The sequence below is a fragment of the Terrapene carolina genome, unplaced genomic scaffold (assembly GCF_002925995.2).
Source record: "Terrapene carolina triunguis isolate 2854851 unplaced genomic scaffold, T_m_triunguis-2.0 Scaffold96, whole genome shotgun sequence".
In the NCBI taxonomy this organism is placed as follows: Eukaryota; Metazoa; Chordata; order Testudines; family Emydidae; genus Terrapene; species Terrapene triunguis.
The window spans coordinates 73083114-73110475 of record NW_020664447.1 but is presented as its reverse complement, the minus strand read 5'-3'; the positions used below and the strand labels follow the sequence as shown (position 1 = coordinate 73110475).

General features: G+C 46.1%; 1 protein-coding gene across 1 annotated transcript; it reads right to left on the bottom strand.

Annotated features, from left to right (window-relative positions):
• Positions 1 to 1622: 1622 nt before the first annotated feature.
• Positions 1623 to 25308, bottom strand: CHGA (chromogranin A). The gene is made up of 8 exons (XM_024197136.2): positions 25147 to 25308; positions 24228 to 24274; positions 16653 to 16746; positions 16262 to 16330; positions 12938 to 13036; positions 9304 to 9831; positions 8231 to 8682; positions 1623 to 2114 (listed from the first exon to the last, which is right to left on the bottom strand). The coding sequence occupies exons 1-8, from the start codon at positions 25190 to 25192 to the stop codon at positions 2031 to 2033; spliced, it is 1419 nt and encodes a 472-aa protein (XP_024052904.1). The 5' UTR covers positions 25193 to 25308; the 3' UTR covers positions 1623 to 2030.
• Between the last annotated feature and the right edge of the window lie 2054 nt (positions 25309 to 27362).

The window sequence follows — 27362 nt, the reverse complement described above, 5'->3', positions numbered from 1 at the left end:
CACAATTAATAGGCTAAGTGATTTTATTGTTAGAGTCACAGATGGTATATCACAAAAAAAAAAAGTACTTGTTGTACCAGATGTATCTTTTTTTTAAAAAATTTGCACTGCAATTCGGGCAGTGGGAAAATTAGCTTTCTCTATACTAGGAACAACTGAATAGGGGTCTCTGACTACAAGAAAACTGTACCTTTTTTTGGGTAAAACAGAGTTCCATGACAGTGTTCCCTAGCCAGCCTAAGGCACATGCAAGACTGTATCTGGGTGTGAAACACAGGCAAGAGGTGTCTGCCACAGATCGGAACATTGTTTTAGCCTGCTCTTCTGGTTATTGTAATATGGGGTTGGGGTCAGATGGCGAGGGGGTGTCTTTAAAAAAAGAACTTTTCCTAAACTCTATCCACAATCCCAGATTAGCTTGATGCGTATGCTAAAATGATGTTCATCAATTAACTATAAAAAGCAACAAGGAGTCCTGTGGCACGTTATAGACTAACAGATGTATTGGAGCATAAGCTTCAGAGTTAACACCCATTGAGATGAATGGGACAGTTCAACCCTTTTAGAGCTGTAGTTTGACTGCCGTACTGTAGACTCAGTTAGACACTGCTTCCTCAAGTCATGTTTGAGAGGTTGCCTTTGTGGCTGTAAGGTAAAAGTTTATTTTATAGAATCTGATGTGGCTATGGTATAAGTGCTGGCATGATGTACCACCCTGTCATTAGCTTTGTTTGACCCTGCATGGATGTATTGTAGTGTAGTGGGACCCTTAGAGGACAAAATATGTCCTCAGTTACACTCCTGGGATGCTCTCTGAAATGTTTGAAGTTGTACATGTGTGTCTTGAGGCTAGAATTTGGCCCACAGAATGCGAGAGAATTCGGTGACCTCCTTGGCCTAAATTCTGCTCTTAGTTATAATTAAAGTTGTCCAGCTTCCTGGGGATCAGAGTGACTGAAACCAGAATTAGACTCCTTAAGGCTGGGCCTTTTACTGTTGCTGGAAGACTTTCAATAGTTTAATTCTCTGCAAATACAAAAATTACATTCTCATATTTACTAGGGTTTAAAAATTCACTTACAGGAGTCTCACATGCTCCCCAGATTACTTCCTTTTAATCCCCAGGCTGACCAATTCCTTAAACGTCTAACTATATTCACGTTGCTTAACTTAGTGTTGTAGGTCTATAGATCCTGGGCCTTGCTCTGTATCACCCACTGAAGTCGATCGATTGGATTGGGCCCTGTGCTTTCCTTAGCAAAATGGAAAAAGGCCATTCATATCTTCGGGGTTTGTACTGTTGCCTATCACCATACTTCCTGACCACTGTGCAGCTTGTGAGTGGGGGGGCTGAATTACTCTATGCCCTATGGCAGTCTTGATGTGTTCCATTGTTTCATGCTGATGGAAGCCTATGCAAAACCTGGAGGTTACACTGAACTCTTTTCATGGTACTAGTGGAGACTTCAACACTTCCTCTACTTGGCACCATATAAAGAGAAACTCTTGCTGAGTTCAGTACTGACGATTGAGGCTGGAGCTTGAAAGGCAAAGGAAGGAACCCATCACAGTTTTATTTTTCCTTAGATAAATTTTTATATAGAATATATTACAGTCAGAGTTCTCAGCTTTTAATCAAAAGAGACGTTATTGCAATTTTATCCAGTGAATCTAACGGTAGAAGTAAAACATTCTAGAAAGCTGTCTTTAAAAAAGAGAAAAAGGAAAACCCAAATAAACAGAAAGTACATGAGTAAGTCACACTGCTCGGGATACAATTATCCAAAGAGTACAAGAGAGAACCATAGTGGCTAAGGGAGCACAAAATCAAGGAAGAAGCCGACGATGAGTGTAACATTACTGCAAAGAGGGCAAGCCTGTCATTTCCTAGCAATTTTGGCTTCCTGGACGAAATGCTTCTGCTCCGTCTTTATTTTTTATTTTTTACTTTTTGAATCAGTAACTTAAGATGCAGTGTAAAAGGATGAGTTAATTTCTGGCTTTTGCTCATGTTATGCGTAGGGGGAACTTCACCCCCGCCTCAATTCATGGAGCTTGTGAGCGACTTTCTCCAGTTCAGCTTCTATTGCTGCCAGGCTTTCCAACTCCTGATCCTAAAACATCAGAAATAAAAATATGAGAGGTAATTACACAGCATAACGTCAGCCCTAAGTCTCTTTCTTTGCATTGACCAATCAAAGAGTTTATGGTATTTATCTAGGGCCCGACAGGTGAAGCAGGGGGAGAGACAGTGTTATCTAGTGGATAACACACTGGAAGTCAAGAGATAAGGGTTCTATTCCCAGTTCAGCCAGTGGCCTACTGTGTGATCTTGGTCAAGTCATATCACCCCTTTGCGCCTCTATTTAGACTATGAGCTTGTCATGGCAGAGACAGTCTCCTACAATGTGGGGCCTGACCTAGCATGTTAGGGCCTGACTTTTGGTCAGAACCTCTAGGTCAGAGGTCCCCAATGTGTGGGGCATGCCCATTTGGGGGGTGGAGGGTGCGGTGGTGGCCTGGGCCAGCCCCCATGGTGGGCAGGGAGGGAGCACCACCCTGTTCCATTCCCAGGGCCCCACACCCAGGGTCCCAGTTGCTGCCTCCTCTCCTGGGGCTCTGCTTCCGGCCGTGGCTGCTGGCCTCAGGCACCACTCATAGAATCATAGAAGATTAGGGTTGGAAGAGACCTCAGGAGGTCATCTAGACCAACATCAACTAAATCATCCCAGCCAGGGCTTTGTCAAGCTGGGCCTTAAAAACCTCAAAGGATAGAGATTCCACCACCTCCGTAGGTAACCCATTCCAGTGCTCCCGCCCCCGTCTCAGCTATGGCTCCAACCACGGCCCCCTTACCCATGTCTGCATCTCCCCCCTTCCCAGAGCTCCTGGCCCTGGCTCTGGGGTCACCGGGGGGAGGGGGGGCACAAGGTAAAAAGTTTGGGGACCACTGCTGTAAGTGCTACTATAATATAAATATCAGTATGTGTTTGGGGTTTTTTTTGGTGGTGTGGACATCTACCTACTGGACACCTCCACAAGCCCTTTAGCTGAATTTTGCATAAACTATTTTTGGCTGTGGCTTCAGGCAAGTGGAAATCATCTCACCGATTCCCTTTTTTTCTGAAAATACAGTATTTCAATTAAGAATCAGGTGTCATGCTCCTCGCACCTACATCGGTGCTGTGGGAGCGCCTCACTGCTCTCTGAGATCTAAGAAAAGGAAGGTATTTACAATACATTGATGTAGGAGTTCTGAGGCATCCAGCTGAGCAGAGGGGAGATCAGAAGCTGTTGTTTGGGGGGTTTAATCTCTTTAAAATAGAGCTGGGTTGTTCAGAGAAGCTATAAACAAGCTGGATATTGTTAATATTCATGTGCTGTACATCCCAAGCACAACATTTCTGAAACATAACCCCAATCTAGACGCATGTGTAGAATAATCTGGGTTTAATCGTTCTGGGCACTTTTGTGATGTTTTATATTTTCAAAGTATGTACTATACATTAATCAGTCTTCACAACACCTTTGTGAGCCAGGTAAGCAGTGCCCCTACTTTGAGAGAAGAAACCTGAGAGACAGAGGGTGGGATTCACAAAGGCACCTAACTTCCCTTGAAATCAAAGTGCCTAAATACCTGCAACATTTATCTGCCTAGCTACCTGTGTTTGTAGAAGTACAGCAGTTGCTACACCTAGTTGTGCATTTATGACCTGTGTACAAGAAGTTGAGAGATCATAGGGAAGAACTCAGTATACAATATGAGCAACTCTTTTGAAAATGTGCTCTAAAATTGATAATGGTTTTTCTAAAGTTGCTCTTGTGTATTCACAGCTGCTACTTTACCTGAGCATATTTTTGTTAGTAATTTAAATACACAGATTAAGCCTCCATAACTGTATGGTGCTGGTCCAAATTCCAGTCTGTCCTGAAATCCTATTTTTTGCTACAAAAATGTAAATATATTTCAACAACAGGGACTTAAATCAGCAGGCTAATTTGGTACATGTGTCACTGACCATGGCTGCATAAGCACAGACACTGATTATCTGCAAAAAGGGAACTAAGAATTAAGCAACACCAAACCACAACTCTGCACCAACTGAGGTAAAGAAAGGTCTCCGCTAAGTAGAAGGGTCTTGTCCTTGCTAGAGTCAGGGGTGTGTGTGACATATTTATACATGGTCATGAAAATGGCAGATGCTCCAGCTTTGGTTGGGGGCTTTATGGCTGCATTCCTGCTGCAGCAGGTAGAGAGCATGTCAAGCCTCTGCCATTAAAAAGTCAAGCTTACCCTAGCGCTTGTTTTCAGCATTATGTAAACAGCAGTGGCTCCCTATGGGACAGTATGGGTAACTTCCATTATGGTTATTGAATTTAAATCCACTTCACACAAAAGGACAAGTACGGCATCCTGCCGAAGCCAAAATGTATAGCTTTTCCTGGGCTGTTCCTCTTGGTAGCTGGTGGGTAGGTCCTACTTCTCCAGGCGTTGTTCCCAGAACAAAAATGTTATGAAACCTAATTCACTGCACTCCAACCACCACTGCTCCAGCTTGACCTATGGCATCGGTTCTCAAACTTCATTGCACCACAACCCCCTTCTGATAACAAAAATTACTACATGACCCCAAGAGAGGGGACTGACGCCTGAGCCTGCCAAAGCCTAAGCCCCACCACCTTGGGCAGGGGGACCAAAGTCAAAGGCCAAGGGCTTCAGCCCGAGGTGGGGGTGGGTCTGTAACCTGAGCCCCCTCCACCCAGCCCTGTGCTACAGCTTTGGCCCTGGGCTGTGGGGCTCAGGCTTCAGCTTCTGCCCTAGCAAGTCTAATGCCACACCTGGTGACCCCATTAAAATGGGGTCCTGACCCACTGACCTATGGTAAAAATTACCTGCAATAAGAAATACCACGGAGGGGCTCCTGCAAGGCTCTGCACACCTCCCTGCTGCCTGGTAGGGAGCATTCCCCACAGGTTGTGGGGGGCAGGTGGGGGAAATCTGAGTTTGGGGGCATTTACATTGGGGGCCTGCCCCTTTCCGTGTGGCCAAAGTAGAGTGTGCCAGGTTTGTTCGGGGAGGGGAGAGAGGTTTGCAGGAGAGTCCTTGGGGGAGGGGGTTGTACTTTGGCGGGGTGTGTGGCTTCAGGAGAGGGTCCCCTATGGAGGGTACAGGGGTCCCCATGGGAGGGTGCTGGATCCTGGGGAGAGTTCCCTATGGCAAGAGTGTGGGGAGGGCAGTGCAGCGAGGGTGTCCTAGGGGGCATGGGTGTGTGTGTGTCCATTGGGCTCTTTCCAGTGCAGGGGACTTGGGTGCCATAAGGGTTCCCTATGAGCATGTGGGGGGAGTCCCCAGGAGGTGTGTGTGTGTGGGGGGGGTCTGTCACTCCCTTCCCCGAGTGGGCATTCAGTGTGGAGGATCAATGGTGGTTCCCCAGGAGGGGGCTCAAGGGGGGGAGTTCACAGGGGTGCAGGATCTGGCAGGTTCCCTATGGAGGGGTGTAGGGGGGGGGGTCAATCTGTAGAGGTTAGCGCTGGGCGTGTGGTGTGATCTGTCAGTCCCTCCTTGGAGCGGGGGGGTAGGTTCCAGGGGTCTGTCAGTCCCTCTCCAGGGCAGGGTATTCCCTAGGAGTGCAGGAGGGGGGCTGTTGATCCCTCCCCCAGCTGGGATGCAGGTGGCACCCTATGGGGGTATGGTGAGCCAGGGGTGGTTTGTTAGTCCCTCCCTGGGCAGGGGGCCAGGATCTGGGGAGGGTTCCCTATAGGGTGCAGAGGTATCCCTGCGGGTGTGAGACAGTCTGTCAATCAGTAAATCCTAAAGTCTGAACTGTCTCTGTTAGCAGTAGTATTAAGCTCCCTGCTCCTCTCCCCCAGTATAGAAGTTAAACTACACCTATGATGTTATCTCCTGTAGCTGAGCAGGGCACAGTGGAGGTAGCCCCTCGCTTGTTGCGCTAAAGTCAATGGCTTATCTTCCCTCAGCTACTGGTGTCTTGGTGTTGTCTCTCACAAGAGTTGTCTAGTCCTACCCCCAGCCCCGCCTAGTCAAAGGGGTGATTTCCAAATTAATACGCCCCATTCTGAGACAGCCAGCTTGCAAAAAGAGAAATTCTACTGCTGGTCCCAGGCCTATGAGCCAGGCTAACTGGTGTGAAGGGGGTTTGGTTGCTTCGAAGACTGGTTCAGAAACAGGAGCACATTGGGCTCCCTGCAGTTTCCTGAGCATACAAAGCCATTGCTCCTGGTTCTGTGTGCAAACCTGGTGCTCAGAGTGACACGTGTGCCTGGATTTCAGAGGGTCTGAAGGACAATGTGTAAATTAGTTCCAGAGTCTTATAAACTCACAGAGCAATCAAAAAAGTGGCTCCTGTTGTGATGCTTTTCCTCCTGCCTTGTGCTACCAGGGCAGCTGAGTCTTCTCAGGTCACTAGTGGCTTGAAAAAATTTTATACATAAAGTTACTTGGCATCTTTCTGGTCGTAGAATGACATTCTAACAGTGGAATATCTGTTTAGTTTACAACATGCTCCAAGAACAGTATGAACATACGCTCCTAGTTCAATATGGGATGGGGGAAGATCATCTTCCAAAGCATCAGGTACTTGTCTATTGCTGGAGCTAGGATACCTTAAGATCCTATGGTCTGACCCAACATGGCAACTATGGAGTTGATTGTCTGTTTTCTAATTCCAGGGTTGAGCTGAGAAGCAGTCCAGGAAGGAGGGAGGAAAAAATGGTAAGGTGCTATAAAAGCAGAATTCCAGAATTCTTGCCTCCTTCCTGGCATTTGGGTGGGGAGACTCCCTGTGCTGGGGGTGTTTCCTGTGGACAACCTCCACCAACTTTCCATCCGCTGGATGCTGCTGGACTAATGGTACAGTGGATGGATTGCAATGGATAATCAGGACCCCGATGACTTGAAAGCTGATCAGAAAACTAAATAAAACTCTTCCTCCTTCACAGAAACAACTGAAATCCTGTGGCAAGGGGCCATGTCTGGCAGTAGATCACTCCTACTGAACCATCGCCTTTGCAATATTGCTCAATTTAATCACAACTTCTAATTATTCTGGCTGGTTTATCCTTCAGGTGCTCAGAATGGCTCGGTGGCCACAGACCTTCTAGTCAGTGACATGCTAGAGTTTTGACATACAAGTAGTTATACAATAGCAAACATTAGTCATTTAACATTTTGCTGGTTTAAATGCAAAATCATCCATCCTGCTATTCATAGGCCAGCCTGACTTCAGCTCTAGTGATGAAACTGCTAGGGCTTTGGATAAATGACAATTAAAGGCCTTAAATAGAAATGAAGGGAGGAAGAAAGTGACTACATTGTGGTGGTATTTAGCACAATGTCAATCTTTTCCCTTGCAGACTCTCCCAACCTGAAGAGCTTGGGGTAGCGTGACAGCTTGTCTCTTTCACCAACGGAAAAATTGGTCCAACAAAAGATAATATTTCTGAGACAAGCTGGGTGAAGTACTAAAGGTTAGTTAGTTACCCTGCTGCCAAGATGCATGTGAATGTACCTGACTGACCCATGCAACTACAGTAATGGTAGTTGCAGCTACGCTTTTATATGGGTGTTTTTTGCACATGGCTCTAGGCCTCTTTTTTGTTTTTGTTATTTAAGTTTGGCCCTAGAAGTCTGGATCGGGTATTTACATTTCTCTTATAAACTTTAAACCTGGAAATGCTTTTTACCTCCCCATGTTGGGGATGCATCCTTTAAAAAAAAGCCTGTGACAGTAAATTCCAGATCTGCACCCTCTGTCCCCGATTCAAAGTCTGGTGAAGTCAGCGGAAGTATTTCCATTGACTTGAATGGGCTTTGGATCAGTCCTGGTGCACAGGCTAATGCTACTGGATTAGTGGCACTAATTTGTACTATTGCACATACCAGGCCAACTTCATGGCCTTATTAGAGTGTAATCTTTATGGGGCAGGGATTTTTTTGTTACATGTTTTTACAGCTCCCAGCACAATGTGGCTGGGGCCTCTAGGTGCTATACCATACAAATAATAAAAACCAACCCTGAACTGAGAGAGGATCACAGACTAACAAAACACAGCTACCTGCCTAACACGGTATAATAAAGTAATGGTGTCAGCTATTAAAAAAAATATGGCACCTTCCTAAACCTCTCAGTGCACTTTTGATACCCTGCAAAATGACTGGATGGGTTTTTTAAAAAAAATAAACAAATGCATGCACAGGTATCACACCAACCTCTGTTCTTCTGTTAGCACTTCCTTCTTCATCCTTCTTTTCTTCAGGCATGGCGGCAAGCGGAAACCCTGCTTCGCTGCTGTCCTCCTTTGCATGATGTTTCCACGACCTTCTCATATCCTCTTCTGGGTTATGGAAGTCATACTTGTGAGACCTGAAGGACATTTTCATGGACCTATCTGGGTCTTCGCTGCTGTCGTTTTCCTCCATGCGCTTCTTGGATGTCAGCTGCTTGGCCAGCTCATCCATTTTGTTCCATCTCTTGGAGTCTTCCCACTCTCTGGAGGGCTCCTCCTCCTCTTCCTCACTTTTGACATCCCTGGGGTGGAAGGTGTCCTCTGCCTGCATTGCTTCGTCCTCTGACCGATGCCTCCCTCCTTTTAGTCCATGGGATTTCTCTTCCTCTTCCGAGCTCTTCAAACCTTGGCCAAAGCCCAAAGCATCTTTGTTATCTGAAGTATTTATTGAACAGAATGACAATGAAATGGTGTTTAGATTAGTTAGACCCAGTCTTTGCACCAAGCCTTATTTCTTACTGAATTGCTCTACGTGAACTGACGGACATGTTGAAGCAACAGATTAATGGATCTGAAGGCCAGAAGGGACCATTATGAATGTCAAGTCTGACCTCTTGTATACAACACACGTCACATGAAAATACAGCTAGACGTGCAGGAGGAGAAGACACATATGCACTGCAGTACTGACGACAAAGAGACTGGAGCTAGTAGTAGTCAAGAAACTTTTAAATAGCCTGAGAAGCTTGAATAAATGATGTAAAAGCTCTTTGAAAACTGACCAGACCCCATCATAAGGCTCAGAGTGAAGTAACTGATGGGCAGATTTACAACAGTATTTTGGTGTCTAAAGATGCAGATGGGCCTAGTGGGATTTATGTATAACTGCTGATTGGAGTTATGCTTCTAACATGCTTAGGTACACTTGAAATCCCACTAGGCGCCTAGCTACACTTTTAGGCCTCTAAATACCTTTGTGAAACTGGCCCGGAGCTCTCCTTTTGTCAAACAGCACAAAATGAATAAGATGGCTGGGACATCATATGGGATACATACCGCCTTCCCTGGGAGTCGCCTCAGTCTCATCCTCAGCTGAGCCAAGTATCCTGTCTGCTTCTGTAGGCTGCTCATCTTCCGGGGTGCTTCTCCCAGCATTCTCTTCCTCAGTATGCTCTTGTAGGGTCTCCTCTTCTGCTTCTTGGCTCTCTTCCTGGCCCTTTTTGGAAATCTGCTTCTCTCCCTGAAGCTCCCGACTTCTGTCGGTCTCTTCAGGCTGCTCCTCTTCAGCCTCTTGGAGCTTGTGCTCAGCCAGCTCATCCTCTTGGAGGTCGTCATTGATGTGGTTGTCTAAAGCATCTTCCCTTGGCGATTCCTCAGCCTCACTGACCTCGTTGCTGTCAGATTCCTCTGCATTCTCCTTGTCGTCTTCAGGGCCAGCTTCACGCAGTCTTAGCTCCCTCTCTTCCAGGCTGTTTTTCTCATCCTCTTTGGACTCCTCCCTCTCACTGTTCTGCTGGCTTCTCTCTGCCGCTAGCTCAGCAAATGAGGCTGTGGGCTCCTCCGCAGCAATTTCCCTTGATTTATCTGTAGTGGCAACATGGCAAAACCAGAACCTCTCTTTAGAAGTCTATTTCACAAATGAGGAGGCTTCTTACTGATCTATGGGCTCAACTCCGAAAAAAAAAATCACTTAAAGTGAAACACAGGTTTAATTAAGCACATGAGTAAGTCCATCTTGTTAACAATGCATTTAAATATATGTTGAGCTTTAACCATGTGAGTAGGCCCATTGATGTCTACTGTACTGAATCATGGGTGGAATTAAAGATAAACATGTGCTTAAGCTGACCCACTATTCAGTATAGTAGACTTAAAGTTAAGTATGTGCATAAGTGCTTTGCTGAAGCAGAGCCTATATTACTACCTTGTCTCAGATGATAAACTATCAATGCCTTTGAGATTAAATATAAAATAGAAAATCTCTTAGAATTATAATCATGCTTTACATTTAGATAGCACTTGACATGCTCAAAGTCCTGTGCAAAGACTGGCTAATTCCTACTCTCAACAACCCTAAGAGAAAGGGAAGTATTATTCCCACTTTATACAGATGGGATTAGTATGACTGGGCCAAGGCTGCTCAGACAGTCAGGGGCAGCTACTGTTGGCCAAAGGGTTTTATTTATTTATTTGTTGTCGTTCACAATGGGGCTTGATCTCAGAAGGGGCGGAGGCAGTACAAAAAAGTCAATCATATTTTAAGAGCAAAAGAAAGAGGAAGAGACGAGAGGCGAGAAAACTAGAAAAGAGGTAAAAGTAAATGGGCATAAAGAGAGAGAAGATGGAATGAAGCAATGCTAAAAAAAAAAAGCTTAAGATGAGTAAATGTCATTAATGTACTCAAGCTCCTGCATTATAGCATATATTCCTGGCAGAAACGTGGCACTGAAATGACTGGCTGCTGTCCCAGCAGGTGAGAGGGTCAGGGTCAGGGCCAAGAATCTTCAGACTGATACTCCCCTTGGGGCTGGAAGAGCGCACATCCAGCAGTTTAATTTTTTCAATTGGGTTTAAATGAAAGGCTGATGGCTGGATCCCGCTCCCACTGAACTCAGTGGAAGCAGGAGCAAACCTTGATGATGGGGAGCTTCCTGTCCCCTCAGTTTTGTTTGAATATATTAGACTTTGCAACAACTTAATCAACTGAGATGGCCATGGGCGCTCCACTGGTGAATGCAACAGCTCAGAACACTGCACAGTGTGGAATAACAAAGCATGGTAAATACATAAGACCATAGGAACGGCCATACTGGGTCAGACCAAAGGCCCATCGAGCCCAGTATCCTGTCCTCGGACAGTGGCCAATGGCAGGTTCCCCAAAGGGAATGAACAGACAGGTTATCATCAAGTGATCCATGCCCTGTCACCCAATCCCAGCTTCTGGCAAATAGAGGCTAGGGACACCATTCCTACCCATCCTGGCTAATAGCCATTGATGGACGTATCCTCCATGAATCTATCTAGCTCCCTTTTGAACCCTGTTATAGTATTGGCCTTCACAACATCCTCTGGCAAGGAGTTCCAGAGGTTGACAGTGTGTTGTGTGAAAAAATACTTTCTTGTGTTTGTTTTAAACCTGCTACCTATTAATTTCATTTGGTGGCCCCTTGTTCTTGTATTATGAGAAGGAGTAAATAACACTTCCTTATTTACTTTCTCTATACCACTCATAATTTTATAGACCTCTATCATATCCCCCCTTAGTCGCCTCTTTTCCAAGCTGTAAAGTCCCAGTCTTATTAATCTCTCCTCATACGGAAGCCATCCTATACCCCTAATCATTTTTGTTGCCTTTTCTGAACCTTTCCCAATTCCAATATATCTTTTTTGAGATGGGACAACCACATCTGCATGCAGTATTCAAGATGTGGGTGTACCATGGATTTATACAGAAGCAATATGATATTTTCTGTCTTATTATCTATCCCTTTCTTGATGATTCCCAACATTCAACATTTTTGACTGCCGCTGCACATTGAGTGGATGATTTCAGAGAACTATCCACAATGACTCTAAGATCTCTTTCTTGAGTGGTAACAGCTAATTTAGACCCCATCATTGTATATGTATAGTTAGGATTATGTTTTCCAATGTGCATTACTTTGCATTTATCAACATTAAATTTCATCTGCCATTTTGTTGCCCAGTCACCCAGTTTTGTGAGATCCTTTTGTAGCTCTTCGCAGTCTGCCTAGGACTTAACTATCTTGAGTAGTTTTGTATCATCTGCAAATTTTGCCACCTCACTGTTTACCCCTTTTTCCAGATCGTTTATGAACATGTTAAATAGGACTGGGCCCAGTACAGATCCCTGAAAACTCTCCATTTATTCCTACCCTTTGTTTCCTATCTTTTAACCAGTTACCAATCCATGAGAGAACCTTCCCTCTTATCCCATGACTGCTTATTTTGCTTAATACAAATAGCTCTTCCAGAAATCATACTCGCTAAGTTAGATGGTGACATGATTTTACTTTGGAATCCATTCTGTATTGAACTATATTTGCAGCAAACTAATCCCACAGGCACTACCTTCTTCTGATATGGAAAAGAGAAGGCTCTGAGCTAGAGAGAATGACCTAAAGTCTCCTTTTACTTCCACTGGGGCAACTCCAGTTAACCAATAGGATTGGACTGGGGGAAAATAATCACAGCTGAGTTTGGTCTGTTTTAGGACCCTACATTTTTTGTGCATCCAAAACTCCCATTGGCTTCAAGGGATACATGAGCTGGCCATTAGTGCTGCAGGTGCTCAGATACAATGGTGATTGGTGTCGCATGAAAACCTAGTCCGATACATAGAGCTAAGATGGACTATTAAAGAGGATGGGATCTGTCACATCTTTCATTGTAGGACTCACCTGTTACTCATTTTAATACTGAAAATGGCAGCAGGATGGCAAATCAGTATCCATTATGATTTAGAATTTTTCCAGTAATTATGGCTGCGAAATGAAATGTTTCTTAAGCCATTAACTAATTCCAAGCAAACCCAAGGTCGCTAGTCTATTTCAGCAACAACAAAAAAAGGGCTAAAATGTGAAGCAGATTGTATGCATCAAGGCTGTTAGAAAGAACATCCCTGTTTACTGTACTACTTGGATTTCCTGGGGGTTAGGCTGACACTAACCTCTTTGCATGTTCTTGTCATTCTGGCTTTCAAGGACTTCTGAAAGTTCATCTTCAAAGCCACCGTTTTTCTTCTGCTGCCAGGTTCTTTCACTGGCCCCTGTGTCAAATAGGGAGGGGGTCAAAAAGCAACATTCCCCACTATATTTTAAAGAATTGTGTCAGGAAAACTGTTTCAGTACACTTTTAATACTAAACTCTGACAATAAGAAGCTGGAACGAGAAAAATGCATTAACTAGGAGCTACATGAACCAACTGTATTAACCATGCTTCAGCAAAGTACATCATGTGCAAGCCAGCACAGCTGGAGACAGATAACCCCTCAGCAAACAGACATTTAATGGGAAGAGACACTTGGAAAACAGTAATGCTGAAGGAGACTTAGGGGTGAAAGGAGACAGAAAAGTAGCTGTTGAATTGCAGTGAGGCCTCAGTCTAGCAAAGTACTTAGGTATGTGCTTATTTTAAGCATCTGAATAGTCCCATAGAAGCCTCACCCTTCTCCTTCCGTGAATTACCCACTTCTACCATCATACAAGAGCACCTAGTACATGCGCACCTGTTCCCTTTTCAGTGCTTGCTGTCCCCACTGTGCCACACACTTGCCCCTCTCCCATGCATGCTCCTCTCCCCTTTGATGTATCAGCTGCCACCAGAGGCCCCGTATGCCTGATCCCCCCAGTGAGAAGATAAATAGGGATTCCTTCACACAGGGTGTTTTACAACTCATGCCATTGAAGAAGAGCAGCAAGGAGTGGCATTTATTATGACATTCTTTGTATTACATAGTGCCCTAAAGTCCCAGCCTCACCACGATCACAGTCCCCTTGTGCAAGGGGCCATACAAACACTTAGGCCTTACCCCAAAGAGATTCCAATCCATATAGACAAGGAGGACAAAGGGTGGGAGAAAGAAGTCTGATTACCCTCATTTTACAGAGGGGGATGGGAGGCTCAGAGACATGAGGTGACTTGCCCACTGGAGAAAGAAGAGTCAGGAAGTCTGAAGCAAACACAGGCATTGATCTCAGAATTCCTGAGGCCAGCCAGTGCCTGAGTGACAGATCATAACACTCAGCTCTTCTACAGTGCGGTTCCATCAGAACAACCACCTCTCTCTCCAGGCATGGCCTCTCCAATCCCAAGTTAGCCCCTGCCTCCAAATCTTTGTAGAGGGAAACAGGCCAGCTTTTTCAGACCAATCCTTCTCCACCTCTATGAACAGGCAAAACAATTTGGGCTCTTCCAGACCACTTTACCTCAGCCAGATGAGCAGAAGAGGGAGGGAGGTAGGCAAGAGCTTTCCATGGCCAGTGCTTCCCCTCCCCTTCCTCCTGCTGGTTCCCTATTCTGCAAGAACCATTTTCCACTAGAGATCTATGAGCTACATTTTGATCTGATCCCAGTAGTCGGGGCGGGGGAGGGAGGGCAGCATGTGATAGAATAATCACAAGGGGGGGGGGGGGAAGGAAGTGCCTTTATCTAGCTTAACTTGCATTATTTTAAACATGGCCTAATTTTGTGAGTGAAAGAAAAGACCCCAGTGGAGAACACTGCAGGGGTAGCTCTAGTTGAGAGCATAACAACGGCTCACCCTGTACAACAGCTCCAAAGAGTGAATGAGCATTTAATAGGGGCTTGGTCAAACCGTGGGGAATGGCACCCCATGGGGGTAAAAGCTCTGTGTAGGGTAAATGAGGGCCAAAGGGACTGAGTCACCTAGTCCATCAGTCAGGGTGTCCATGCAGCTGGACTGTTGCTGCTGCTGCTCCTGGGCCATGAGTGGAGGTAACCCATTACTTCTCTTCACAAGTAGGGATTTGGGCCAGTGGACCATTTTGGTCATTGGTCATGCTCCTGGCTCACCCACATCCCGCCTCTCTTTGGTGAGCTCTGGCTGAGACCTCCGTGGTAGGCAGGATGGGCAGGTCAATGCTGCTTTTGCCCCCTCTGCACAGTTTACACTTTGCTTTTAAGCTGCTTTGGGGCCCACATGGGGTTGGTTTGTGTTTGAATATAACTGAGGCTCTTTAACGCACCAGATACTTTTCCTAATCTCTTGACCTTCCACTCTCCTTTTTGTTTGTTCTCGCCCCGTCTGTTGACTTCCTGGTTTCGCTTCTCTGAGGTTAGTTCATGTTATTCCTGGTCAACCGAAGCAGACCACATTTCTACTTCTTACCAGGGCTGTGGGAAACACTGGCAATGAAATTCCAGAGCCTCAACATTCAATATCCCTTAATGACAGTGAATGAATGAATGAATGAATGAATACAAGAATTAGATGCTGCCTCTGTTCCTGCTATGTTGATTTGAGCTCAGACCCAAATGTGGTACAACACTTGTACCTACTAGTGGGAGCAGGCAGCAGCTTTTCATCCACACAGGTAATGTGCTGAGAAGGGGGAACTGGTCAGCCCTATCTGTATGACTTAAATTCTGCTTTGTGGCTGCATGGGAGGACAGAGGCAGAGTGACAACCATGCCTGCTCTGCACTATTCAGAATGTGTGTGTTCAAGGTCACACAGACAGAACCAGGAGCAGAACTCAGATTACCCAAATGCTCTGGCTCTCGGTGGTTGAGCCTGGTTCCAGAGGACAGTGATGCAGATGGTTTGGGGGAGAGGCCACAGAATCCACTAGCCCCAACATTCCAAGCAACAGGTGCAGAGGACATGAAGTTCCACAGAGGAAACAGCATTGCAGGTCCCCAGCATAGCCCCAGGTTGGGGCTAATGGATTTCAACACTCCTGCTTACACACCAGCAGATTACCCAAGTGCTTTGGGCTCTCTGCAGCTGAGCCTCATTTCTCCCTACCTGCTGTTAAGAGGGATAAGAATTAATATTTAATGCTCTGAAGTCCTCCAGTCTAAATGATGACCGAAATACAGCATTTAACAGCGGAAAAGACTCCCACTGACTTCTATGAGCTTTGGCTCTGGATCTTATAGTTAAGAATCAGCAGACATTGATTTGGTCAAAGTTCAACTGTATTTCTAACTATAAAGGTTGCTTTAGTTTAAATAAGCCATAGTGTTTCCCTTAGGTATCTGCTATCCATAAAAGAGTAGGCTCTCTTGGGTAAATTATACGGTCAGTTACACCGATGTAAACCTGAAGTAACTTAATTGGCTTCAGTGGAGTCAATCTGGATGTACACAGGTGTAACTGAGGGCAGAATTTGACCCTCTGAGTTTATGGTCTTATTTGTTGGAAACCCTGATAGAAAAGTTTTCAGTTTTATAAAGTTATCTGTAGAACATTTATATGACTCAGAAGTAATAACACCCTCCTGCCACTTTAATTGTAGCAGAACTGTACCTTGAACTGCAAGTTCTTGAAGCTCCTTCAGCAAATTTTGATGACGAAGGATTGAAATGATCCTTTCATCTGCAACAGAAGATTCTTGTTATAGGTGCAGCAAAGCAAACGTTCTGGTCACATGCTCCTTTAGCTAGTCAGTTTATTTACTGAATTTGCTCTTAATTGCAGACCCATCAAAAATCAATTCAATTAAAAAAAAAAAATGATGACTTAGGTTTTTAATTTCATGCAAGTGACCCCGGACTTCAGCTTCGGGACAATCAATGCTATGACTGCAGCACAAGAGCTTCATTGCCAAAGGTTAAAGTCTCTGAATTGGTAAATAGATTTTTCCTAACTAACAGATACTTTTCCATGGTCTCATGAAATACTGAGTGTCTTTCTGTACCTCCGCTGAGAGTTTCTAGACACTCCTGGCTGATTGGCAGCGGGCTTGGCTTTGACAGAGTATCAGAAATGACCTCTACAATGCACTTCATCACCTAGAAAGATACAAACATACAGATTAAAATCTCTCTCATCTTGGCTTTATTTATTACCCAAGCTAAGTGAAAAAGATCATAGGGCAAATCCTACAAATATTTACATTCCACATACATATATACATACATTAGTTCCACAATAGGTAGATTGGGAGTTTCTGTTCTCCCTGTCTCAGAATACAAGGGGGCAATCAACGGAATTAAAAGGTGTGAAATTAAAAAATAAATAAAAGTAGATTCTTTTGAACACAACATGTGAATAACCCGAGGAACTCATAGCCACAGGAAGTCTTTGAGGCCAATAATTTAGCAATATTCTAAAAGGGATTGGACATTTATATGAATATCAAGAATATCCAAAGTTATAATTAATAACAAATTTAGGAAGGACTATTCAAACTTGTACTCCAGGACCTAAGCCAATTACTAACTATTAGAGTCCAGGAGGAGACCAGTATGGGGAGCAGCTTGTCCCTCAATTGCCTACTGTGGGGTTCTTACACTTTCCTATGAAGCATCTGGTGTTGGCCACTGTCAGAGACAGGATACTGGACTAAGACTCTTAGCTGCTACTGTAATACTACTACTAATAGATGATTTGGTTCTGATCCTGTCTGGCCGTTCCTGTGTTTCTAGGTTCCCATTTACATCAATGTAAATGAGAAGAGAATTTTGCACCATTTTTGTCTCATTGATTTGTTGAACAGAAATGAGACAATGAGCTTGATTCTCCTCTCACATAAGAGTAACTCCATTGGTGTCTCTGGAGTTACGTCTGATTAATATTGATGTGAGAAGAGAGACAAGGCTGAAGATTTCAAAATACAAGTGCAACAAATGTGCCGTGTGCCTGTGAGTCCATTGCACATGGAAACCCCAACATCTGAGTACACAGTAGTGTGTTTGTGTTTGAATTAAGTGATTGAGAAAGTGAGGGATGATTGCTGGATTCAAACCAATGCTGTGTTTACACTAGTGTGCAGACCTAACCTGTAGTCTTTACTCGTGAAAATTTCCCTATTCCTTTAATTTCCCAGATATAGATTGGATGACAATCTCCATCCAAGACTATTAAGGGAGTGGCACATGAAATTGCAAACCCAATAGCAAGGATTTTTAATGAATCTATGACTGGAAAATAGCTAGTATAGTACCTATTTTTAAGAAAGGGGGAAAAAAGTGATCTGGAAAATTACAGGCCCATTAACTTGACCTCAATTGTATGCCAGATCTTGGAACAAATTTTAAATTTTTAGTTAAGGACATAGGGGTACATGGTAACTGGGATAAAATATAACATGGTTTTACAAAAGGCAGATTGTGCCAGACCAGCCTGATCTCTTTGAGAAGCTAACTGATTTTTTAGACAAAGGAAATGCAGTAGATCTCATCTACCTGGATTTCAGTAAGGCACCTGATACAGTTCCACATGGGAAATTATTACTTAAATTGGAGAGGTGGGGAATGAGAGAATTGAAAGGCAAGGAACTGGTTAAAGGGGAGACTACAACAGGCCATATTGAAAGATGAATTAGCAGGCTGGAGAGAGGTTACTAGTGGAGTTCCTCAGGGATCGGTCTTGGTACCAATCTTATTTAAGATTTTCATTGGCACAAAAAGTGGGAGAGTGCTAATAAAATGTGCGGATGACACAAAGCTGGGAGGTATTGCCAGTATAGAGGAGAAGTGGAATATCATTCAAGAAGATCTGGAGGACCTTGAAAACTGGAATAATAGAAATGGGATGAAATTTAATAATGCAAAGTGCAAGGTCATGCACTTAGGGACTAACAATAAGAAGTTTTACTATAAGCTGGTGACCCATCAGTCGGAAGCGACAGAAGAGGAGAATGACTTGGGTGTACTGGTTGATCACAGGATGACTATGAGCCGCCAATGTGATGCGGCAGTGAAAAAGGCTAATTCAGTCCTGGGATGCATCAGGCAAGGTATTTCCAGTAGAGATAGGGAAGTGTTATTGCCATTATACAAGGCACTGGTAAGACCGCAGCTGCAATACTGTGTACAGTGCTGGTCTCCCATGTTTAAGAAAGATTAATTCAAACTGGAACAGGTGCAGAGAAGGGCTACTAGGATGATCAGAGGAATGGAAAAACCTAACTTATGAGAGGAGACACAAAGGGCTTGACTTGTTTAACCTAACCAAATCAAGGCTATGGGGAGATACAATTGCTCTCTATAAATACATCAGAGAGATAAATACCAGGAAGGGAGAGGAGTTATTTACATTAAGCACTAATGTTGACACGAGAATAAATGGATATAAATTGGCCATCAATAAGTTTAGGCTTGAAATTAGATGAAGGTTTCTAACCATCAGAGGAGTGAAGTTCTGGAACAGCCTCCCAAGGGGCACAGTGGGGGGCAAAAAACCCTAACTAGCTTCAAGACTGAGCTTGATAAATTAATGGAGGGGATGGCATGATGAGATTGCCTACAATGGGATGTGGCCCATTTGTGACTGCTAGTAGCCAATTTCCCCAAACGCCATAGAGGGGCACTAGATGGGGAGGATCTAAGTTACTTCAGAGAATTCTTTCCCAGGTGTTTGGCTGGTGGGTCTTGCCAACATGCTCAGGGTTCAGCTGATTGCCATATTTGGGGTTGGGAAAGAATTTCCCCCCAGGTCAGATTGGCAGAGATCCTGGGAGTATTTGCCTTCCTCTGCAGCACAAGGCACAGGTCACTTTGTTGGTTTAAACTAAATAAATGGTGAATTCTCTGTAACTTGAAGTCTTTAAACCATAATTTGAGGACTTTGGTAATTCAACCAGAGGTTATGAGTCTAATATAGGAGTGGGTGGGTGAGGTTCTGTTGCCTGCAATGTGCAGGTCAGACTAGATCTGGGGGTCCCACAAAGTTTTTGGTGGCCTTAGAGTGCAGCCACCAACTCTTGCTGGTGGCCATTCTGACAATTTTTCCTAAAATACTTAATTAACTTTAGGAAAAACAAAGAAATATTCACATATACATGTCCAAATTATTTTAATTTATTTATGTAGGGTTTTTTTGCAGCCTCAATAATAAAATAATGTACAGTTGTCTCTATTCTTTACTGGACCTAAACAGAATAGAAAAACAAATAAGGTGCTTTACACGTTCTTGTCTTTTTTGTTGTTGTTTCTTTTGCGTTTTTTTCCCTAATAGACTTGCTAGCTAGTAAGTCTGCTGCTGTGAAAAGTGATACTTGTATGTTAATATCACTTTTCACAGCTAGCTACTAAGTCTGTTGTGAAAAGTGATATTAATAAACATACAAATATCACTTTTCACAGCAGACTTACTCAGCCCCGGCAAGCTCAGGGACAAATTAAGCCCTGAATGGGGACCTGAGGGAGGCACCAGGGGCCCAGAGTGATGGGGGGGAGGGGTGACCCCGAGGCTGTCTCCTGTCGCCACACTGCTGGCAGCCCGAGCTCAAACCCCTGTGGCCAGATACCAGAGCCCGAGCCTGATGCCTGTGGCTGGAACCTGGGGCCTGCCACTGCGCAGCCAAAGCCAGGATCTGGAGAAGCCAGTGGGGGCCGGGGGTAATGGGTAGGGCCCTACCAAATTCACGGCCAAGAAAAACGCATCATGGACTGTGAAATCTGGTCTTTTGTGTGCTTTTACCCAATATTATACAGATTTCACGGGGGAGACCAGCATTTCTCAAGCTGGGGGTCCTGACCCAAAAAGAGAGTTGCAGGGAGGTTACAAGATTATTTTAGGGAGGTCATGGTATTGCCACCCTTATTTCTGCACTGCCTTCAGAGCTAGGTGGCTGGAGAGCGGCGGCTGTTAACCGGGCGCCCAGCTCTAAAGGCAGAGCCACCGCCAGCAGCAGCACAGAAGTGAGGGTGGCAACACCTTACCATGCCACCCTCACTTCTGCGCTGCTGCCTTCAGAGCTGGGCAGCCGGAGAGTGGTGGCTGCCGACCGAGGGCCCAGCTCTGCAGGCAGCAGCACAGAAGTCAGGGTGGCAATACCATACTAGGCCATCCTGACTCCCGCGCTGCTGCTGGAGGCGACTCTGCCTTCAGAGCTGGGATCCCGGTTAGCAGCCGCCGCTCTCCAGCTGCCCAGCTCTGAAGGCAGCGCCACTGCCAGCAGCAGTGCAGAAGTAAGGGTAGCAGTACCACAAACCCCACCCCCTCAATAACTTTGTGTCTCGCCCACAACTCCCTTATGGGTCAGGACCCCTACAATTAAAACACCATGAAATTTCAGATTTAAATAGCTGAAATCATGAAATTTATGATTTTTAAAATCCTATGACCATGAAATTGACTAAAATGGACTGTGACTTTGGTAGGGCCCTAGTAATGGGGGAGGGGTGGTGGGTCCGGGGCCAGAGCCCACTGCCACGTGACCAGGAGCCAAGGCCAGAGGCGGCAGCAGGGGCCAGGGTGGAGGGGGGCAGACTTGAGCCTGGGGCTGGAACCTGCCACCACCTGGCCAGGGGATGGAGTCCTGGGACAGAGCCTGAATCTCAGCAGCTAGAGCCCAAAGCCCCGTGGCTGGAGCCTGCCACCTCCCACCCCAGGTGGGAAGTCTGATCTCACTGCCCCTGGGAAGTGGGGGGGGGGGGGGAGAGACTCACTGGCTGCCTGCTCCTCTAGTGTTTGTGTCTCCAAAGGGGGGCAGGCCCAACCCTTGCTGGCAGCGCCGGGGGCAGGGCCTCTGCTTCTCCCCAACCCCTAATCACTGCCCAGGAGGCTATGGCCGCAAGAAAAGCCCCTGGTAGCCACATTTGAGAAATATTGGACTAGATCAGGGGTTGGAAAACTACAGCGCGGGAGCCACATCTGACCCACCAGCCGATTTAATCCAGCCCTGGAGCTCCCACTGGGGAGCGGGGCTGGGGCTTGCCCTGCTCCCGTACTCCAGCCAGGGAGAGGGTCGTCATCTGCTCCACGCAGCTCCCAGAAGCAGCAGCATGTCTCCCCTCCAGCTCCTACGTTTAGGGGTAGCCGGGGGCTCCAAACGCTGCCCCCGCCCCAAGCGCCACCCCCGCAGCTCCCATTGGCCGCAGTTGCTAGCCAATGGGAACTGCAGAGGTGGCGCCTGTGGACAGGGGAGTGCGTAGAGCCGCCTGGCCGCACCTCCGCATAGGACCCAGAGGGGGGATATGCCGCTCTTTGAGGTAAGTACTGCCCAGAGCCTGCACCCCTGAGCCCCTCTTGTGCCCCAACCCCCTGCCCCAGCCCTGATCCCACTCCTGCCTTCTGAACCCCTCGATCCCAGCCCGGAGCACCCTTCTGCACCCCAAACCCCTCACTTCACTCACCACGGAAATGCTGCCACATCTGGGTAGAACTTGGCAGCTATTAATGTGACAATCGTGTAGTCCCCACTCAGGCAAAACTCATTGATTCCACTGATTGTTTTGCCTGAGTAAGGTCTGCAGGTTCAGGCTCTAATACTCCACTGTGACATTACATTCTCCTTAGATCTATTCTAAGTAAGATCATGGAATTAAACTCTGAAAAGGTCCCATCCTGCTGTATCTACACAGAAGAAAATCCCATTGAAGGGTTCAGGCCCTTATAAGGAGTGGAACAAAAGATGAGAACCTTTGAAATATTTTCAGCAACAATAAAGGCCTTTAAGTGGGAAATACTGGCCTTCTGGGGCCCTGGAACTGATGAAGGACCAGGAGTATTTCAAATGTTTTAAGAAGTTATGGTCAGACTCTCAGTGGAAGTAATTTTGTGTTAAGAAAATATACCTAGCTATGGAGGAACAGCTTTCAGTGCTCAAACTCCCATTGCCCCCACCTGCACATGCGTAAATTTTACTCCACCTCTCAGCCAACGTCAAGAACTGGGAACACAGGGCAACATGGTAGACAGAATCCTACAATGGAGGCTTTGTGTTGAAACCTCGAAGTCTTGCACCATGGGCAGGTTGATGAGGTTTCTATTTACTCTGTAACTTAAACTAGAATTTTGCCTGGCTCATACTAGTGTGTTGGTAGCCTAATTACTCATCAGGGTCTTGATCCAATTCCTTCTAAAGTTAATAGAAAGACCCCCACTGAAATCACTGGGAGCTGGACCAGGTCCCACTACAGGAGTTGGGATCATGAACAAACAGAGCTCTTGGGGAATAATTCAGACTTGGTGTAACCCCACTGACTTCCACATCATTACATCTACTTACACAAAGGCTGGATTTAGCCTTTTAATCTTAAAGGATTGGAAAATGGGCACTTCACACAGATGGTGCACTTAACTTTGGGGAAGCCATCACAAAGCAGCCTCAGAAAATCACCAGTTACAGTAGAGGGTAAATTATGGGTTTAATAGGCTTCCTCAGATGGCAACCACTGAAGCAGTCCTTACCTACCCATGTAACCTTTTACAATTACAGTCATTTGAGCCAGCAAAAAAGACTGAGACAATAGCAAATGCCTTGTTGCATTCATGAGCCATCAGCTTAGCTCACAGCACTGCTAGCAGGCTAGTAGTTCTAAACAAAGCAGCTGCAACAGCTCTCCAGGTTCCAGTCTGTAGACAAAGGAGGGGGAGTTTTTTCTTGTAGTACTTGCACTGTAAGTAACAGTGATGATGAATGGTGGAGTACAAGGGAGCTAGCACGGAGATTGACAGGCGCTTTTCCCCCCCTCTGTAAGGAAAAGGGAAAGCGCCTTTTGTGGCTTATCCTTGAGAGAAGATTTTGATTAACAAACACATTCAACAGGCAGGGGATGAGGACTGGCATTTCTGCTCCTTTCGCAAATATTAGAGAAGTGTAATTAGCTAGTTTGAGAGAGAAGTTAATTTGAAAAGGTACATACTTGAAAGAATAATGTTAGAGAATTTTTGACTGCACCTCTCTCACAGCTAGGTAGGTTGATAGGTAGATGTATGTACATAAATAAGTAGGTAATTATACACATGTATAAGTATACATGCATATGTATGTGCAAATACGTACATACTCACATATGTATCTCTCTGTTATGTACACATACATACATACATACATGTGGGTGTGCATATAGAAAGATATCACTAAGCAAGTCAAGATATCTGAAGAAATATTAACAGCCAGAAAAAAGTGAGTCCTCTAAACATGCATGTGTGCACCTGCATAAAGTCTTTACATTTTCAACAAAGATGGCTCACGATGTGTTTATAATCAGTCAAAATGCAATGTAACTAGAAAGCTAGTTCCTTGACCATTCACACTCTCCTTTGTCTGTTGCTGAACTTGTCAAGGGGTTGACAAAAAAACAAAAACAAACAAACAAAAACAGTTTGAATTATGCATAAAATGTAAATCCAGATAATGCAGCTGGAAAATCTTTGCCCTAATAAGAAATGATTCATGCTTCCCTATTAACATTTCAAGTATTATTTCCAATAATGCTTCTGGACAGATAAAAGAGAAGGAGGTCCCTCAGGTTTCTTGAATTAACAGCAAGAGAGACATCAGCACTCCGATTTTTAACAACACGGGCTCAGAGCTTACCTTAGCATCCCCTTTATTCATTGGATTGGTTACCGGGAGGGCAATGACTGTAAACATCAAAAGAAGGAAAGGATACCTGGTTAGTCTCCATCTCCTGGCACATTTCCAGAGAACCGGGGAACGGCTGGGGAAACGCAGGCAGAGCGCTCCAGCTGTGTCCAGAATGTTAGCAGGAAGGTGGAATCTTGGGCTTGATTTTCGACCATAAACCACACCAGCTTATTAACTATGGGCTTCACCAATCAGCAGTAATCGGGCGGACTCTAACCATAGGGCTTGGGTTTCTCCCTATCCAACCTTAGAGGTTGACTTAAACAGGCCCCCAAAGTGAAGCAGACGGGACTGCAGGCGAGATTTTATCTGACCAGACGTTTTGCAATGATCAGCCTCATGTGGCTGAGCCTGTGCAGAATTCTTCCAACGCCAAGGCTCATGAAATCAAGCCGTTCCCGGTAGCCAGTACCTGTCCGGCTACCGCTAGCTCTGAGCTAGGGGCTAGAGACCGATCGTATTGCTGCTAGCTCGAGAGAGACGGGCGAGCAGAGCAATGGAGGGGCGAGCTGGTGGCTGGATCGGGCTTTATAAAGTCCCCGCGGGCGGAGATGACCTTGCAGGTGTACTCAGTGCATCGGGGAGGTATTCGGGGCACTTTCATTTCCCACCCACGCAGAGGCTTGTCTCAGTGCCCCCAAAGAAGACACCCCTGGGTGTCTGCGACCAGGCAAGGCTGGGGGGAAGCGCTGGCTAGAAACACCTTTGCGGCTGGCTCGGGCGACCCTAGCGGCTCTCGGCTGCCCCAGCCGCCGCAAGCGGAGGCGCGCTGTCCTTGGTGCTGAAAGGACAGTCACTGCGGACGAGCGTCCCGGGCCACCTCCCTCTGCCCGGGGCCAGCTAAGCCCCCGCCACGCCCCACACCTACCCTGCACCGCCAGCAGCAGGACAGCGAAGCCTCCTCTGCAGCCCATGGCGCCGGCAGGCCGGAGTGAAGGCTGGCCGGGTGCGGGAGGGGGCGATGCGCTCCTCCCCCTGCAGCGCTGCCGGACGGCTTAGGGCGAGCAGGTAACGCGGGGCTCTGACCCGGGGCCGGCGCAGATCCGCTGGCGGGATTAGCTCGTGTGTGTGTCCGCCTCTCCCCAGAGCACCCCGCCGCCTTTGCCGAAGATCCCGACAGGGCACTGCAGCAGCAGCCCCCTCCTTTATATACCCCGGGCCTCGGAAATGGCGTCAGGAGAAAGCCGCCGCCCCTTTGTCCGCCCACTGCCAGCCCCTGCTCAGCCGGGAATTGCGGCGCCCGGGCACGGAGCGCCCTGCGGCTCACACACACTCCGCCGGCAACTGCTGGCCATTGCGCTGCGCTCCGGCCAGCAAAGCTCGGGACCCCCATCGCCTCCCACGCGGCTGGCTCGGGCAGGAAGGGAGCGTGTGGTCTGGTCACACGTTTTATTTTTGGTAACAAGCATAGAAGAGCTGGATCAAAGTCACCCATTGAACAGGGCCAATTAGTGGGGGTGAGGAAGGGAGGGTTATTCAAGGACTAGTGGACTGGGGCTCAAACTTTTTGTCTTGGTGACCCCTTTGACACAGCAAGCCTCTGAGTGCGACGCTCCCTTAGAAATTAAAAATGGGGTGAGTAATTTAATTTAACAGAGGCTCAGCAGGTTGACAGCTGGCAACCCCCCTATAACCACATCAGGGGTCACAACCCCAGTTTGAGAACCCCTAGCCCAATGGAATGATTCAAGTTTACAGCCATCTGGGCATCTTTCCAGAGGAGCTGACAGGTCACTTCTTGTGCTGGAAGACACGCCACATAACATGCAGCCTTGGTCCTTGGGGGGCAAACAGCCAGTCTGGGCAGACAAAAGCTGTCAGGATTGTGATTGTGCAAGAAGACATGACATCTAGTTCTTCTTTGCTCAGCACAGTCTATCTGGAGATATACCTATCTCATAGATCTGGAAGGGACCCTGAAAGGTTATTGAGTCCAGCCCCCTGCTTTTAGTAGCAGGACCAAGTACTGATTTTGCCCTAGATCCCTAAGTGGTCCCCCTCAAGGATTGAACTCACAACCCTAGGTTTAGCAGGCCAATGCTCAAACCACTGAGCTATCCCCTCCCCGACATACAGCCTAACAAACTCTAGTATTATTCCCCTTGCTAACGTGTCTCCAAAAGTGGAGCAAGTAAGCCTAGCTGATTATTACAAGTTTGGTTGGTAATAGTGTTAACACAATAGATTTCTGTAAGGTTTTGATATGGTGCCACATAACATTTTGATTAAAAAATTAGAATGCTATGAAGTTAGCATGGTACACTGGATTAAAAACTGGCTAACTGCTAGGTCTCAAAATGTAATTGCATGTGGGGCATCAACACTGAGTGAGTGTGTTTCTAGTGGGGTCTTGCACTTATTGGTTCTTGGTCTTATGCTATTTAACATCTTTGTCAATGACCTAGATGAAAACAAAATGATCACTGATAAAGTTTGCAGCTGACACAAAAACTGTGGGAGTGGTAAATAATGAAGAGGACAGATCTCTGATACAGTGCAATCTGGATCGCTTGGAAAACTGGGCACAAGCAAACAATATGTGTTTTAATAGGGCTAAATGTAAATGTATACATTTAAGAACAAAGACTGTTAGCCATATTTAGAGGATGGGGGACACTAACCTGGGAAGCAGTGATGAATAAAAAAAAGATTGGGGGGTTATGGTGGATATTCAGCTGAACACAAGCTCTCAGTCTGATGCCATGGTCAAAAGGGCTAATGTGATCCTGGGATGTAAAAACAGGAGAATTTCGAGTAGGAGTAGAAAGGTTATTTTACCTCTGTATTTGGCATTGGTATGAGTGTCCCGGTCTGGTATCCACAATTCAAAAAGGAAGTTGATAAATTGGAGAGGTTTCAGAGAGGAGCCACAAGAATAAAGGATTAGAAAACATGCCTTAGGCCTGGTCTACCTGGGGGGGGATGGGGGGAGGCACGCGAGCTAAATCGGTCTAAGTTATGCAACTTCAGCTACAAAAATAGCATGGCTGAAGTCGACGTACTTAGAGCTACTTACCACCGTGTCTTCACTGCGGTAGGTTGACTGCTGATGCTCCCCCGTCGACTCCACTTCTCACTCCGGTG

What these genes read in the sequence shown, in the direction of transcription:
- CHGA (XM_024197136.2), bottom strand. Translation starts at nt 25,192, where the DNA reads ATGGGCTGCAGAGGAGGCTTCGCTGTCCTGCTGCTGGCGGTGCAGG. An exon ending in TGACAAGAACATGCAAAGAG is followed by an intron (nt 9,832 to 12,937) that starts GTTAGTGTCAGC and finishes TTGCCACTACAG; the next exon opens with ATAAATCAAGGGAAATTGCT. An exon ending in GGCGACTCCCAGGGAAGGCG is followed by an intron (nt 8,683 to 9,303) that starts GTATGTATCCCA and finishes TAAATACTTCAG; the next exon opens with ATAACAAAGATGCTTTGGGC.